The sequence below is a fragment of the Bos grunniens genome, chromosome 13 (assembly GCF_055505025.1).
Source record: "Bos grunniens cultivar Pamir isolate PY7600 chromosome 13, Bosgru_T2T1.0, whole genome shotgun sequence".
In the NCBI taxonomy this organism is placed as follows: domain Eukaryota; kingdom Metazoa; phylum Chordata; class Mammalia; order Artiodactyla; family Bovidae; genus Bos; species Bos grunniens.
In genome coordinates, this window is record NC_141177.1 from 25971865 (window position 1) to 25989034 (window position 17170).

General features: G+C 50.4%; 1 protein-coding gene across 37 annotated transcripts in view; it reads right to left on the reverse strand.

Moving 5' to 3' along the window:
• Positions 1-2477: 2477 nt before the first annotated feature.
• Positions 2478-17170, reverse strand: part of LOC147360534 (uncharacterized) — a 31806-nt gene continuing 17113 nt past the window's right edge. For 16 of the 37 annotated variants that reach the window (XR_015139231.1, XR_015139236.1, XR_015139237.1 and 13 more), the window contains 6 exons: positions 5376-5473; positions 5082-5231; positions 4644-4800; positions 4356-4551; positions 3632-3798; positions 2478-2792 (listed from right to left, as the gene is read on the reverse strand). Coding sequence is in view for 1 of the 37 variants with exons in the window: in XM_086332736.1 (XP_086188862.1) it covers positions 5159-5175; positions 5376-5473 (115 nt within the window). In the remaining 36 variants the exon portion in view is untranslated. Of the gene's footprint in view, positions 2793-3631; positions 3799-4045; positions 4552-4643; positions 4801-5029; positions 5232-5375; positions 5474-17170 lie in introns of those variants that run through there. The other 21 variants (XR_015139247.1, XR_015139244.1, XR_015139243.1 and 18 more) reach the window with 6 other exon arrangements.

Genomic DNA, 17170 nt, shown 5'->3' on the forward strand with positions numbered 1-17170 from the left:
GCTCTAGAGTCCTTGCTGTTTACCTATTTTTGTATACTACTGTGTATATGTTAATTCCAAACTCCTATTTATCCCCTGCCCCCAGTCCCACTATCCCCTTTGGTAACCCTAAGTTTGTTTTCTGTGCTTTTCTATGTCTGGGAATTTGTTTCTGTTCTGTAATTCTGTCTTTTTTTTTTACATCTCGCATATGATATCATGTGATAGTTGTCTTTCTTCAGTTAATATGACAATCCATCTATGGTGCTGCAGATGGCATTATTTCATCTTTATGGTTCAAAAATATTCCATTATATACATGTACCACGTCTTTATCTGTTCATCTGTCAGTGGACATTTAGGTTGCTTCTGTGTCTTAGTTATTGTAAATGATGCTGCTGTGAACGTTGGAGTGCATTTTTTTGCTTTTTAAAAAACATTTTATATTATATTGTAGTATAGTTGATTTACAATGTTGTTTTAGTTTCAAGGGTACAGCAAAGCGATTCAGTTATACATATATCCTTTCTTTTCAGATTCTTTTCCCATATAGGTTATTTCATAGTTTTGAGTAGAGTTCCCTGTGCTATACGGTGGGCCCTCGTTGATTATTTTATACATGCATGCATGCTAAGTCACTTCAGTCATGTCCAACTCTTTGCGACCCCATGGACTGTAGGCTGCCAGGCTCCTGTCCCTGGGATTCTCCAGGCAAGTATACTGGAGTGGGTAGCCATTCCTTTCTCCTGGAGATCTTCTCGACCCAGTGATAGAACCTACAGCTCCTGCATTGCAGGTGGATTCTTTACCACTAGTGTATATATTAATCCCAACCTCCTTTTGTCCCTTCCCCTACCCATCCCCTTTGGTAACCATTAATTTTTTTTCTACATCTTTGAGTCTGTTTCCGGTTTATAAATAAGCCCATCTGTATCACTTCTTTTTAGATTCCATATATAAGTGATAACATTTGTCTTTTCCTGACTTCACTTAATAAGATCTCTCTAGGTCCATCCATGTTGCTGTAAATGGTATTATTTCATTCCTTTATATGGCTAATACTCCACTGTACACATGTACCACATCTTCCTTATCTGTTCATCTGTTGGTGGTCATTTAGGATACTCCCATGTCTTGGCTATTGTAAGTAGTGCTGCTACAAACATTGGGGTGCATGTATCCTTTTGGATCATGTTTTTCTCTGGATATATGCTCACGTGTGGGATTTCAGGGTCATATGGTAGCTCTATTTCTGGTTTTCTAAGGAACTTCCATCCTGTTCTCCATAGTGGCTGCACCAACTTACATTCCCACCAACAGGAGAACATTTCCCCTTTCTCCACACGATCCAGCATTTATTGTTTGTAGACTTTTCAATGGTGGCCATTTTGACCCGTGGGAGGTGTTACTTCACTGTAGTTGTGATTCGCATTCTCCAGAATTAGCCATGTGGAGCATCTTTTCATGTGCCTATTGACCATCTGTATGGAATAAGTGTTCCATACAGACATTTGGAAGAAATGCTGATTTAGGGCTTTTGCCCATTTTTTGATTGGGTTTTTGTTTTTATGATATTGAGTTGCCTGAGCTGTATATTTGGAATTTAAGCTCTTGTCAGTTGCCTCATTTGCAAATATTTTGTCTTGGTCTATAGGTTTTCTTTTCATTTTGTTTCTGCATACCTTGTTTTCTTGTTTCTTTTAGGCTGCTTCACTTTTCTGCAGAATTTATCAGTTTCTAATGAGGCTTATCTTCAGTCTTACTCTTGACCTGCCCCAGAACCCCTGGTCTCCCTGTCCTGTCCACCCAAGTGCCTTTCTGCCTGGTACCCTGCTGTGGGGGCACTTGAGCCTGGTTGGTATTAACTGCTGGAGCAGAAGAGGGACAGCCATCTCCCAGGCAAACCCCCAACATGAGGTGACTGGAGGCCTGGCACTGTTCCTACAGTTCCTCCTCAGCTCCCCTTCCCAGCCTGTGGAGCCAGGCCACACCCAGCAAGGTTTGTGAATGGGCACTGGGCCCCAGGAATTGTACATCAACTCTAATTGCTGTTGTGATTGGGTGGGGGGGTGGGGAGCGGTCAGTTTCTCAGAGGAATTAATCTGCTATACTGGGAACAGGGTGTCCTCCTCCTGCCTCTGCTCAGATCGCTGCATCCTGGGCCACCGCTCACCCCCACACCTCCTGCCCCTGCCCAGAGCGTCCCATCAGCTGTTGGGAGGCCACTCTGCACTTTTCAACTTCGCTGCCTCTTGCACATCCTCAAGTGTCTGAGTCTGTGTTCTGTGCCTCCATTCATCTGCCCACCCATCCCCTCATCCAACCATCACCTCAATGCCTACTCTGCTCTAAGTGTGCTCTGGGATGTAGTGTTAGGCTCCACGAGTCAGGAGCGCCTGCGGGAGGGCAGACCAGGATCTGTGTGCACGCGGTCTTGCAGGGCTCCCATGTGTGGAGCTGCGCTCCATGCACAACGAACAAAGAGAAAGAGACCCATCTACTCATTCTAAACAGGTTTATTAGGCACCTACTGAGTGCCACGTGTGGAGAAAGAAGCTGGAGGGCCATTCAGTCGGCACAGCAGCTCTGGCCATCCCCTGGGTGCTCATCCAGAAGAACTAGAAGCCATGGACAGCAAATAGGCTTCCCCAGAGAGATCAGACGAAAGGGATGTGATGTCCAAGGAGGGCTGGACGGTGAGAGGCTTCCCAAGGGTGGGGAGGGCTGGCCAGGCCAGGGGTCCAGTTGGGGTGAGGGAGAAAGACCCCAAAAGCGGGTGCACAGGCAGGTGCAGACCGGCCGACAGCTGCAGGCTAAAGAATGTGAGGAGAATAGGGAGCTGTGGGTGCTCAAGGCCAAGGCTGGGGTCAGGGGCCTGCGCTCCTGGGTTTTCATCTTGATGCTCACTGGCCGCCACAGGGCAGTTGACCAGGTCGGGCCTCCATCAGGGAAGCAGGCAGACACGCGGCCAGGCCGGGCTGGCCTTCCCCTCATCCAACCCCCCACGTCCTAGCTCCTGAGTACACAGCCTGTGGGTGCTGCTCTCTCAGACCCTTCAGGAAAGCCTCCGCCCAACCCTCTGAACCAAGCACAACAGGATTGGGGGGGGCCCTCCGGAAGGGTCCTTCATGGTCACTTTCCACAAGGCGGTGCCTGACGCCCCTTCCCAGCCCTGCCCACGTGGGGCCAGGTAGTGCCCAGGTGGACATGGACCCCTCTCCCCAGCCCAAGTTTTCACACCATCATAAACCAAAGAACCCCTACCACCCCTTCAAACATGCACATGGAAACGGGCCTCCCAACTGCCCGCTTCCCTTCCCAGCTCAAAGGCGGCACCATTAACTTTGAAGAAACAGCCTTTGAACGTGGGCTTGGCAGCAGGCTCAGGGCACCATGGGAAGCAGAAGAACTTGACCGTGGCTCTGCCATGGCCTCAACATTTCACTTCCAAAGGCTTTTCTGGGAAGGTTCTGGCACTGCCTTGGTCTGAATGACGGGTGGTGTTAACAATGTCGTCCTGCACAGGGGGCCCCAGAGAGAGGGCCATGGCCATGCCCAACCCCCACCCTACCACCCAGTGCCATGGCGATGGACAGAGACCCTGCCCAGAATCCAACAAAAGCTGCAAATGAAAACGGGGCTGGCAGCTCACCCAGGTGCCAAGCAAAAGGCTTGTCCTTAGCAGTCACAGGAAGCCCTCTTCGGCCTGTGCTCCTGTGTCCTGCCCTGCAGGCTGGCCTCCGTGACAGGTCCATGAGACTGACCATGAGGACTCTCAGCTGATGGGATGGACATCCTGCTGGGAACAGTCTCTGGGGTCTAAAGAAGAGTTAGAAACCCTCAAACGCAGCCAGACCTGGACGAGGGGCCTGGGAGCAGCCAGGACGAGTGATGCTGGCTGTGGCAGGGTGGCAAGGGGTGTGTGGTGGTGCTCTGTCCTCCACAAATCTGGCGCCCCGGGTGAGAGGGGTGGAGGACAAGCCTGTGGCCACCTCAGCCGAGGTCACTGCACCCAGTGGGCTCGTTTACTATGCAGCAGTACAAAGTGTGAGCTCTAGGGCTGTGCCGCTGTTAACTTTTTATTTTTAAACAGATGGTCTGGAGTTTCCTGCTTATCAACTAATACAGCTTGGCAATAAACTGGTACAGTAAATCCTTGTGTCTCGGGGTGGCTATGGGCGACGGGGCACCATGAATTAATCAGGCCTCTTAGAGAAGCCCAGTCGTGAACCTAAGGTCAGCTGTGATAAGGTATTTCTAAGAGGCCCGTTGCTGGCCCAGACAGGACCCCAGTCTAACTGATATCTGCAGACCCTGCAACATGGAGACCCTTAAGTATAGGTGGGTTCTATTGGAGGGTGAAGACCACACCTTACCTCCCAGGACTCTATTTTCTGAGCAAAGCTCTCCTTCAAGGGCAAGGTGAGATACCCATCAAGAAGAGGCTGAAGCACTAAGATTTCACAGCAAGGAGGGACATTAAGGAGGCTCAGTAGTACCACACAGAGTAGTGTCAGGGCTTTGTGGGGGACACAGCTGCTGATGGCTCCAAGGACACTGAAAGCAGAAAGGCTTGGGGGAGAGAGAGATAAGGGGGCAAAAGGTTAACACGATAAGCAACCCCCTCACACACCACAACATGCCCACAGCCCCCAAGGTCACACCTGGATGGATCTTCAACTTGGTGTCCTTTTTCCATTAGCCAAAACAGCCCTCAGTGCAGCAGACATTTACGGGTGATCTTCAGGCTGCTGTCTGCTGATTTAGAGAAGTAGCCATGATTTTGAAAACGGGCCCCTTTCTCAGGTGAACGCGAGCAGGCTGTAATGAAATGGGCCGAGTGGAGCTCTCCCAGGCCTCCAACATGATCTCAGACAGATCACCTGTGTGAAGTTAACTCCTGCGGGCCTTAGCCTTCTACTTGGCCAGAGAAAGGAGTCAGAGTCGTGAGGCCCTGCTGATGCTATAGAGCAGGGGTGGGGTGGGGAGCTGTATGGCGTGGCCTCCTTCACAATGGGAGGGAAAAAGCTGGTGGAACCCATGATGCGTCGTCACCCAACCATCATGCAGACAAGGAAACCCACATGGGTCACGTCACCTACCTGAGACCACAGGGCCACAGGTCCAGAGCAGGTCCAAGAAGTGTCCAGGGTGGGAGAGTGTGGGTGGGCCTAGGAATCTACCTTGGAGAGTCTCCTAAGAAAGCGGCACCACCTGTTAGGCCTGGGGCACTTTGTGCCAAGGCTGTAACCCTGGCAAGGTCAATCACCCAGAGATCAGTACTATGGGTGGGGCTCCAGCGAGATCATGGGGGTGTCCAGGAGCCCCCATCATAATGGACACACTGCACCAGGCACCCACCCACCCCGCCCCCCACCCAGCTAACCCCCAGGTACCTGCTGTTCCCATTGGGACTAGAGGTGGCGCTCGTACTGATGTCTCTCTAGGATCACTTTCCTCACTGGTCAGAAAACCCGGGAAAATCTGTATCACCCTGTTTGGAAGATGAGGATGAGCAGCCTCCTCAAAGGGGGCCAGAGGAGGGGAGGCACTGCTGGTGTCCGTAAGGCCAGCGGGGTACCCTCCCCACCATGTGGGCTCCAGGCCCCAAGGAACCAGCTCAGGACAGACTGAGCCCCAAGAGCTGAGGAAGGGCCCGGAAGCAGCAGAGACCCTCTACTACACAGTCCACAGAAGGTCTCAAAGGGAAAGCCTCCCAGACACTGGCTTCTGGAAGCCACCCCAGCTCCAGCCTGACCCACCACCTGAGTTCAAATCTGGGCTCCCCCACTTTCCTCCTGTGTGGCCTCAGGAAAGTTATTTGACCTCTCTGTGCCTCAGCTTCCCTCTGAGACTACTGTGAAGATTGAACGAATGAACGTATTCTCCTGGGACGGAGAAGGCCCCACTCGTTGCGTGTGCTCACTTGTGTCCGACTCTGGGACACCCATGGACTGGAGCCCGCCAGGCTCCTCTGTCCATGGGATTTTTCAGGCAGGAATACTGGAGTGGGTAGCCATTTCCTCCTCCAGGGGATCTTCCCGACTCAGGGATTGGACCCGTGTCTTCTGCATTGCAGGCAGATTCTTATACCCGCTGAGCCACCAGAGAAAAGACTCATCAGAGGGGAACAAACAAGGCAGGAGGAGAGCTTCCCTAGACCAAGCTCCTCAAGGAAAGAGGACCTCCCAATCCCCCAGGAAGGTGTCCCTGAAGGCCTAGCAGTAGTCACAGCTGCCGTGGCTCTTCCCAGGGGCCTGGACAAGCAATAGTGAAGTCGGAACCACAGAGGACCAGGAGTAAATTCTGCACAGGAATAGGAATTACTCGAGAGCTGCCCACAGCCAAGGCCCTGAAGGCCCCAAGAGACCCCCTCCAGCACAGCGCCCTCCTCCTCTCCCTCCCCTGTGCCTTGAGCCACACCCAGACTTCAGCCTTGCCCCAGCCTCCTTGGTGCCTTCCTAACCACAGCTGAGAGGCCCAGAGCTGCACAGATGTTGGTGTAGCTGTGGTCACTACCCTGGCCCTGTGGAGTCTGTTCAGACTGCTAAGCGGCCACTGGAGAAAACCAGGCCACCTTGCTGGCCCCATGGGCTCAGCAAAGGCCCAGGGAGGGCTCACTGCCCCCTTCTTCCACTGCCTCTTCGCCAAGCCAGGCCACTCCAGGCAGGTCCATGAGCCCAGGTCTCCTGGCCCAATGTCAAGGCAAAGTCAAGGAGGCCCTGGGCAGCCGCTCAGAGGCTAATTCTGATGGCCCTCATTCCTCCCGAGATAATAATAGCTCCACTTTACTGCAGGAGGCAAGTGCAGATGCCTACAGAGGCCAGGCCTGCTCAGCCTTGACTGATGGGGCCAGGTGGTGGCGGGTCTGTGGCTCACCGACAGGGGGCGGCCGCCCCTCAGCTTCAGGGCCTGTGGACAGTGGGCCCCAGACACCCAAAGGCTCCCTTAGGCCCAGAAAAGTCAAATCTCCAAAGCTTTTGGGAAAATCTCCTATGATCGAAACGTTCGCGGCGAACAGAAGTCAGACTTTAAAAAAATCTGTGCGGATGAAACACATCCTGGGTGGGTTCAGGCCTGGGGGCAGCGTCCAGCTCCCCTCTGGGGTGGTGGGCATCCACAGATGAATTTCTGCTGTTAATAACAGCGGTGGCACTTCGGGGCCTGTGCGGGAAGGGAGAAAGGTCCTAGGCAGAGGAACAGCTGCCCAGGGGGCACTGGTGGGGCACTGAGGCAGGTGCTCAGGTCTGTTCTACAGCCAAAACCAGGGCCTGAACCAAAGCTGTATCCCCACTCCCCTCTGAGCTGGGGGTTGGGTCCTGCTGACCTCCCACCTCCAGACCTGTCCCTTGTGGGCCGGTCCCCTGTCTCCAGCACCCGCTCAGAGTCCTCACCTGCCCCTCCTCCGCTTGCCAGGACATTTAGCTCACTCACATGACCTTCTCGCTACCTCTTCACATGCTGGGCTGCTTCCCAGACCTAATCCTGCCCTGCTCTCCTGACCATATCTGGCCATGGTGAGGCGGCGGCCTCCAAACCCTGCTGCCCCTCTACCCTGCCATGACTGGGCTTCCGTGTGTCCTGGGACATTAAAAATATCTGTGCAGCCTTGGCACATAAAAGCCCAGTGCCCCCAGCTGTTGGAATACAGGGCCTCACTGGCCGGCACACGCCACCGCTTCCAATAAACGTCAGCTGACCTGGAACGCGGTGGCCAAGCCCTCCACTCCATCTCACAGCTCTTAACTTGGCTCCTGTGTCAAGGGTATTGTCAGCCCAGCCCATTCCCGACCCTACAAGGAGAAGACAGGCGCAGGCTGGGGGCCTCTGCGCCATCTGTGTGCCCGGGACACAGAGCACATGCCTGGAGTGTGGTGCGGTATCCACCACAGCTGTCCCTCTGCCTGGCTGCCGACCCCGACGGGCCCCACAGCCCTGGGATTAATAGAGCACAAGGGGGCCCGGCAGCTGGCGGGGGCAAAATCTTTCCACACGGACGGTGACAACTGACATCACGCTGATTTGGGCCCCGTAGGCTCCATGTGTGCATTCTTTTGGAAAGACCACAGCTGCAACCTGCCTGCTCACTGGAAATGCGTCCACTTCGCTGGCGAAACAGAGGACATTTCCAGTGAGCAACTGGGGGCCTTTAAGAGGGAACTCAGATGTTGGGTGGTGGCTTTGGGAGACTCGGGCTCGCAGGAGTGAGGTCTGCTCCTCAGGCCAGGTCCCCTCGGTCTGTGCCGTGGTTACACATCTTGTGGGGAAGAAGAAGGGAAAGCAGGTTCATGACCTGACATGCTCACCCCCGGGGAATGGAGGAAGAGGGTGGCCTCAACAGCCCCCAAAAGAACTCAAAAAGAGTAGGGGTGAAATGAGATGATTTCTGGAATTGAGATCCTTTAAAGTCCACTCAGAGAAAAGGTAGAGGCAATCGAGGGAAGCAGGGCAGCGGGGCTGATGGCCATGCAGACGTGCTGGGGCCCTGGCCCCCTCTCTGCCTCGGGGTGCTTGGAAACTTCCATAACAAGTTTAAAAATATACACGTCAAAAAAGTATTCAACAGAAGTTTGCTGAGGGCCTAGTGTGTGCTGGTACTCTCTGGCAGAGAAGGGAGTGAGGCCTGGCAGGTGACGGAACATCGGGTCCCCTCCTCGCGTGCCCTGGATTGGTGTCAGATGTCCCATTCCACTGGCGCATACCTTTTAAATTCAGTGTTTAAAAATACCACAATGAGCCTTGTAACCCTCCAGCTGACCCAAGAAAGCACAGGCGGTAACCTGATCAACTGGACCCCCTGTTCCCCTGCCCACCTTCTTATGGAGGCAGTGAAGATGTCACGCGAGTTGATCTGGGTTGACCATGTGCTGCTCATGTACAGCACTTCGCCTTTATCATGCATAGACTGCTTGCTTTTGAACTTCACTATGTCTGAATACGGCCTTTCAGGCACAGGCTCTCTTTCCTGGCATTTTCTGGCAGTCGGTCAAAAACAGAAAGCGCAATGGAAGACCCGCTCCCCCACTAAACCCCTGAGTGAGAAGGGCAGCCACAGCCCTCTGCTTGTGAGGCAGCTCTGCTGAGGCCAAGGGCATGGGGTGAAGCCCCCTGTTAAGCCTCATTCTTGGCTGTGTCTGCAAACGGAACTGAAGTATGTGAAGTGACAGCAAATGTCATGGTAAAAGCAGAGCAAGACAACTGCGTCTGTCGATGTATTACGAGAAGGCAAGTGTCACTGAAAGCAGACCCGCCCCAGCCACTGGGTCCCGGTGAGACTCCACAGGGCGCTGCAGTGTGGGAGAACTCTTCTTACCACATGTCCACCAGGAGAGGCCTTCCCTGGTTCTGGCGTCAAATCTAACCTGTCCCCTTTGATGGTGAGGGATACAGGAAGACCACCTGTCTTCATAACCCCTCTGGGTTCCACATGAGTATCTATCAGGGAAAGGAGGGTGCTGGACTGGATGTAGGCAGCGTCTGGGCTGATTTCCAGAGACGAGGACCACCGCTATCTGTTTTAAGAGCTATGCATTGATCTTGGCATATTATATATGTATTTAAGAAACACTCAGCCAGGAGCTAAGTGATGGTGGTATAACTGTCCTTTAAAACCAAACTCATTTATGTAAAGAAAGCAAGTGAACCTAAAGAAAACCATTCCATGGCTAGAGTGTGGCAATATGGCAAAATCATGAAGCTACAAGAGCAACAAGTTTGAGCACAAATGATCTCGACACTTCTAAGAGACTGCAAAAGCTTCTCTAATTTCTAAGCTGCTACTGAGCTCAGAAAGTTCTGACTATGTTATCTGCTTAGAAGTGGCCATTCCACACAATAGGCAGCTACCTGGCTGGACTGAGCCTCCTCGGCTCCCCGTCCTGTGCTTTGGAGCATTTCCACAGCTCTGCCAGCACAGAGCCCACCGCCCACCAAAGCTGCTGCTGAAGGAAGCCCTCAACAACAGGGCTCAGCTCTTGGTCAGGAGCCCCAAGGAACCTCTTGGAAAGCTCCCGTTTTTCTCTCCTGAGTTTGCTCTTTGCCCCAAGTTTCCATAGTGACTTCAGAAAGAAACAGACAAGCACATTACTCTTCATGCAGGCAGTTCACCCAACTCCACAAGTGCTCTCAACCACAGACCCTCTCTCATCACACACAAGCCTATTTGAAAAATACTTTGAGATGGGAATGACTTCTTTTAAACATCGTTAAAAGTAATTATATTATTAATTGTATTACCTCCCTTATGCATTTTAGTGCCACATTATTAATACTATTAAGGGAAAGCCAGGGGTCACCTGTCATCTCAGCACCCTTCTCCTCATTAGCACTGCCTTCCACACTTAAGTATGTCCCATTTGGATGACAGTGACACAGTCACCCTAGTTGTGCTCCATGACGAACTTGTCTATGCCTGCAATGAGTGGCTGGGTAGGAGCAGGGGGAGGACAGAGATTCAAAAGGCCGAAGAGCATTGTTTAAATTGCGGCCATTCCGAACTTAAACTGTCCAGATCCAGGATTAGGAAAAGAGGTCTACCGCCTGGGTTCAAAACTATCAGCTGCCACGTGGTAGCGGAGTGAACAGTGCTATTTCTACAGGAGCTCAGTTACCTTCAAGAAGAACTAAAAGTGGCCCTGACCGCAGAATACACGGCCTCTCTCTTCTCAGATCTTTTATTGAGGTTTTTCTACCCTCTGTCTTCGTGGCAGACTCTGAAATAAACTTCACTGAAATTCAGTGTTTTTTCTTGATCCATTAGAGACAAGAATAATGAAGGCCAGGTCACAACCCCACAGACCCAGCCCTAAGCCCTCACTCCCACCCTGGGGAGGTCTGGGCTTTCCAAGCCAGAAGAACAGGGTGGTGTGGAGAGGGGAGTCACATGTGCTGCTGGGGATCAAACTGGTGGCCTTGTATTGAAGGGCGGCTGAGCCAAGGCCCCATGTCTACCTGTAACCCAGGTAGACAGTTAGATCTACCTCAGCAGTCGCAACCCTAGAGAAGCCCCTGTGAACACATACATAGGAGCAGATTGAAAGGACAGGGGCGATGGTCTTCTAACAGGGACCAAGTGCATGGGGTCGGGGGTGGGGGTGGGGTGGAACTATCAGCATGTTCTCTTCAGACAGAGATGATGACTGACAATCTAAGAGCCAGGCAGCTTCTGTGACCCAGCCAAGGGTCTCCAAGATACAGGGCCAAGTGAAAAGCCACAAAGTGGCATAGACATTACTTCCATTGTTTTTTTTAAAGCAATTTTTCTGTGGAAACTGGCCAGTATGTGAAGTTGGTAACCTCAGGGGCATTCGAGAGGTGGGTTATGGAGACAGTCACAAGTTGAGGGTTATTAAGGCAGACTTTGGCCTTTAGCTCTAGTTAGTATTTTAAACTTCTTATGTAATGTACTAGTTCATATATTCTACTTGTAATTAAACATTAAATATTTCAAAGTAATGCCAGAGAGGAGCTGCTGCTATGTCACAGGTTTCATGAAGCAGACATCTTGAGAAAACTGACTTGTCTTTCTTGTACCTAACTTCCATATTTGGGGGACAAGCTTTAAGTAGTTAACAGGTGCTTTTGGAGTTGGGTGAATTTTTGAACCACCGGCAGAAATAAGTGTCACCAAATTATCTTCACTTTAACCTTGCCCAAGCCTTTCCTGGCTGCTGGGTGGACTCTGCCAGGCTTGATTACTAAGGGCAGGTATAGTTCTATTTCTAGCTTCCAAACCACTTCTGGTCAGTTCCTGCTCTGCTCTTTCTTTAACAAAAAGCCGGCAGAATGTCAGTTCTACAGTGATCAAGAAAAGAATGCGAAGCTGGGAACTGTCCATTTGGATGCTCACAGAAAGTAGATCTGATATCAAGGGGCTGACATCCGAGCCCTCAGCTTACAGTCCACTTCTCAGGGAAGATGCCTCACTTGTCGGAATGAACAATAAACTAAACCTGAATCACAAAAGTTCTCATCTAAGAGATGGCTTTGCCATTCCAAGCAGGTCCCACCTCTGAGCCTCAAGTCTCCCAACCTATACTGCCAAGGAGCTAAGATTTCATCTCTCAAGGCACATGAAAAGATACCCAATATCACTGTTGCTGCTAAGTCTCTTCAGTCGTGTCCGACTCTGTGTGACCCCATAGACGGCAGCCCACCAGGCTCCCCCGTCCCTGGGATTCTCCAGGCAAGAACACTGGAGTGGGTTGCCATTTCCTTCTCCAATGCATGAAAGTGAAAAGTGAAAGTGAAGTCACTTAGTCATGCCCGACTCTTCGTGACCCCATGGACTGCAGCCCACCAGGCTCCTCCGGCCATGGGATTTTCCAGGCAAGAGTACTGGAGTGGGGTGCCATTGCCTTCTCTGAACATCACTGTTAGGAAAATGCAAAACAAAACTACAATGAAGTACCATCTCACACCAAAGAGTCTACAAATGACAAATGCGGAGAGGATGTGGAGAAAAGGGAACCCTCTTACTGCACTGCTGGTGGGAATGTGCATTGATGCAGCCACTTATGGATAACAGTATGAAGTGTCCTCAAAACACTGAAAACAGAGTCACCATATGACCCAGCAATCCCACTCCTGGCCATACATCAGGAAAAGACAAGAAGTCCAATTCGGAAAGATACATGTTACACTATTTACAATAGCCAAGACATGGAAGCAATCTAAGTTTCCTTCAAGAGATGAATGGATAAAGATACAGTACATAAGAGGCCACTAAGACACAAGACCCAACTTGACTGGCTGCCCCAACTTTACATTAGGTTCTTCTTGCCTCTCTGGGGGGAGCACAATCGCCTTCTTGGCTTCTTGACCTTGACCACCACCACCAACTGAGCTGCAGTCAATTAAGCTATCATTTCAGCAGCTCAATACCAGTTCGCTTGCTAATTCCTTTCCTCATTTCATCACCTTCACAACTCTGGAGGGTAGGTTTCTTTGGACCCTAGAAGGACCTTATTTTGCAACTGTGGAGGCAGAAGATGGGACAGGTAGTGCCACTGGTTAGCTATGAAGCAGGAGGCAAGATGTATCTCCAGCCCCAGCTGTTTCCAATCCAGCTTCTTGTCTCTCATCCTAGCCTTTCTGTTGAGTTCCTCTCACAGGATACCATCTTATTTCCTTTTATTTTATTATTATTTTTGTACACTTTTGGTCATGCCACACGGCATGTGGGCTCTTAATTCCCTGAACAGGGATGCATTGGAAGCTCAGAGTCTTAACCGCTAGACCACCAGGGAAGTCCCTGTTTCCTTTTAAAACCCACCTAAGTAGCTTCAGACAAAAGACATTGAGAAAATCCCTTTAAACAAAGAAGCACAGTGAGGATGCCCCACTGCACCCATCTCCTCTAGAAAAGGAGCAATGACTCCTGTCTCTCACATAGTCTCAGGAACATGCCAACACACAAAGGAAGGGTGAAGAAGCCAGGAAAAGAGGAAGGAAGAAATAAAAACATGAATCTAACTACATGACAAGACTAACTAGAAGAAGACAAAAGGATAAACCAAAATTTATTTTTAAATTAAAAAGAAAGCCCAGAATTACCAAATAACACAGAACTGTGAAGTCCAAAAGAACATGAGTTGAAGTTCCTGATTTTGACATTTCAGAAAACGCTAAAATGTTCAAATTACTATGGAATGCCAACCTAGGTTGCCAACGAGGTTTTTTTTTTAATATGCTGTCATTTAAAAAACTAAATAAAAACCAAATTTTAAATAAACTTCTAAAAAGTCCTCTAATATCTTCCAACAAAAAGCCCCAAGTTGCTATCAATTGTCACCCAAAAAGAAATGACACTGAAATACCGAAAGGTAGGAAGCTTCTGCAGCCTCCATCTCAAGGACAGCCCCTTCCCGGAATACGCTTAACCTGACGGAAACCCCACGACATCATCTTGATTTCTCTCACTCCACTGTGCGTTGGCATCTGGCAACCAGTGACTTAGCAGGACTCTCTCCTATGTACGGGATTCTCTTCTACAAACCTTCCCACAGCCACCTCTCAGCGTTTGCTGGAGCAGCTCCTGGATGCCTCATAAACCAAGCAATTGTAAAGGGAGCAAAACAAGAGAAAGATGCACAAAAATCAATACCATTTCTATAAACAATAATCAACAGCCTGAATATAATGATAAAGCAGATTCTGCTCACAATAGCAACAAACATATCAAATGCTTGGGAAATACTTGATACATATTCATATATCAAACTCCACAAAGGATATATTAGAATTATATAAAGAAAACACAAATCCTTAATGTATGAAATAGAAACTCAAACGAAGAAGAGACCAAACTTCTGGCTGAAGGCTTAACAAGGCTATTTCCCAACTTAATTTATAGATTGACTCAAAATCCAGTCAAGGCATCACCAAGGTCATTACAGAATTTGGTAAGAATGATTCTTGAATTCTATAGAGAAATAAATGGGCAAAACAATCAGAGGATTCTGAGAGCACACAGAAGATTCTTGTCCCAGAAGATCCTGAACTATAGTATGAAATGATGATTGTTAAGGCTATAAACCAACTAAAACACTGGGAAAAGACACCACAACTTAATACAGCAGAATCAAATTCGTTACCAATAGAAAAATACACGGGCCCCACTACTGTCCCCGTAGTCTGAAGATAGAGTGATAGTTTTCAAAACCTTCTTGTCTCAATTTGGAACAGGACATTTTAGAGTTTCTAAGTATTCTTGCCTGGAGAATCCATGGACAGAGGAGCCTGGCAGGCTACACGGTCCATGAGGTCGCAAGAGTCGGACACGACTTAGCGACTAAACCAAACCAAGCAATACCAGAAAATTTCAAAGTGACAAAGATGAAGATTTCTTGGCAATCTAAAAAAAACCCTTTTGAATTCCTGTGTGTTTCCCTAGGGTCATCTCAAGCCCTACCTCCTCATTCCTAGGCTGTCCAAATCACAATTTGAAATTCATTACATTCATCTTGTTCTCTGTGAGTGTGAGGATGGGGTGGCAGAGGTGCTGGCACCGGGCGCCAGAGAATTTTCCAAGTTCTTTAGTCAGGGTCCCTGGCCCACCTGCCTGGCATCCAGCAGGCCCCACGCAGCCCTCAACTTCCCAGCTGCACAGATTGTTCCAGAAAGTAAACAGGAATTCTCCAAGTCCTCACTTGCGACAAACCAATCAAACTCAGCCATTTGGAAAACAAGTCTTGTTTTTCCTTCTCTCACCAGTGAAGAGCTGGGAGGGAAATGTCAGCTCTTTCAGGAAGAAATTTCTAGACCAGCAAAGGGAAAACCTCCCAATTTACAATGATTTTAGGCTTCCCCCTCAAAAAAAAAAAAAACCCCAAAACAAAAAACAGATGGAAGTGAGAGGGTCCAGAAGTCATCACCAGTCAAGAGTGAGCTTTCACTTCTGATCTAAGAAGACCTGCTCTCTCATTCTTCCAGTTCTGGGACATTTTCATTAACCCCAGAAGTTCGTGTCTAACTGTGGGCCTGCTGAGACCTGTATAATCCTGGCCCTGGAAGTGACCTTGTCCATCCTCTGGCCCAACATCTCAGGACGAGCAGGCACAAGGGAAGAAGGGCAGGCAGGTATCCACCAGAAGCAGGAAGCAGAGGGCGGACCCCAGCAGGCCGGGGACCTGCTCATAGGGTGGCTCATAGGGGTGGCAGGTCCAGAGCACCTGCCACCCCTGCCTGGCTGACAGGTCCCACAGCCTACAGACACTCGCATCTGTGTCAGTAGGATGGCCCTCCCCTGACTGCCTTGGGGAAAAACAAAGCCAAGTGCAAATAACAAACAAATACCTTAGAATCCTCCTCAACTCAAGCACCACCACCATGAATGAGGCTGATTCCCTAGTTATCAGAACGGACTGATTACAGAGCCCAGCGTCATTTGCCTGAAGATAATTGCCTCAATTCTCCACTTCACTTTGCCCATATAGAAACAGTCCCAATCTACCCAAGCCTCAGTGACTAGGCGTGTAAAATTGGTCTAATCACATCTTGAAGAGCTTGGGCTCAAATGATGGCTCCGAGCGCCAGCCTGAACCATGACACCAGCAGACTCTCTCCCTCCCTCTGGCGCGCCACTGCCTCACCCCGCCCCCAGCCAGGACCAAGCCTGGAGAGGTGAGTCAGACCCTCAGCAGAGCAGAGAAAAACAACGTGGAGGCTCTCTGTTAATGCCAGTGGCCAGGGGACAAGGTGGGAGTCAGGGTGAGCTGAACAAAAGCAAAGCGGCGTGCCGAGGACACTCCTGACGGCTGAGCGTCCTCTGCCATCAGTAGCGCTTTCACCCACCGCCCACCATCCCCACGAGGGGCTGCCACGGAGGGCAAAGGGTGCAGCTCACACTACATCACCTGGGCCGTGGGCAGCACTGGCCATGGAAAAGCACCAGGCAGGCTGGGGCAGGGCAGGTGACCGAGCCCAGTCCTCATTTCTCCAGGACAGAGTAGGCAGAGAGCCAGAGTCCAATGTGAACCTGGGACCACACCACACGAAAGCTAAGAGCCAGAGTCAAGACAGAGAAAGGGAGGCGTCCCGCCTCAGGAGGCCCTGGCCACCCAAGCTTACACCCTGCCTGGGGGAAGGGCCTTCCAGACACTTTCTGTTCGATCAGTAGCCTAGAAATTGCTCCGCCCATGACAGGACCAGGTGGGCAGGCGGGTGGATGCAGGGTTGGTGGGAGAACCTCGAGAGAGCACAAAGCTAAGGCGAAGGAAGGCCACTCGTGAGAGGACAACACCAGCAGCGCTGCACGGGGACACACAATAGAGAATCGCAATCCCAACAACAGAAGCCAGCCAGGTCAAAAAGATGATGACTTCCTCCTGTTGTCTGCTTCTGCTCTGGATGGGAGTGCTCCCAAAATCACAAAATCAGGGGCCTGGACCTGTGGCCCTTTCTACTGGTGAGAGCCAATCAATGCCGGTACTGCTTGAGTAAGTTACATGGTGCCCAGAGAAGCGAGACAAACCCAGACCTCTGTAGGGGGCAGGCAGGAGGGCTGACGCCAAATTCCCAGGGCTGGAGGGGTTGAGCCTTCTGGCTGATTGCCACAGTCAGGGGCGAGTAGCACTTCAAACTCCCTGAATTCATTTCTACCCAAAGGAAAGTTTGAAAAGCTCTCCATCTTCAAAAATAACCTTTTCGAATGATTGTCCAAAAAATATGTTCAAGAGTGATTGTACCCACT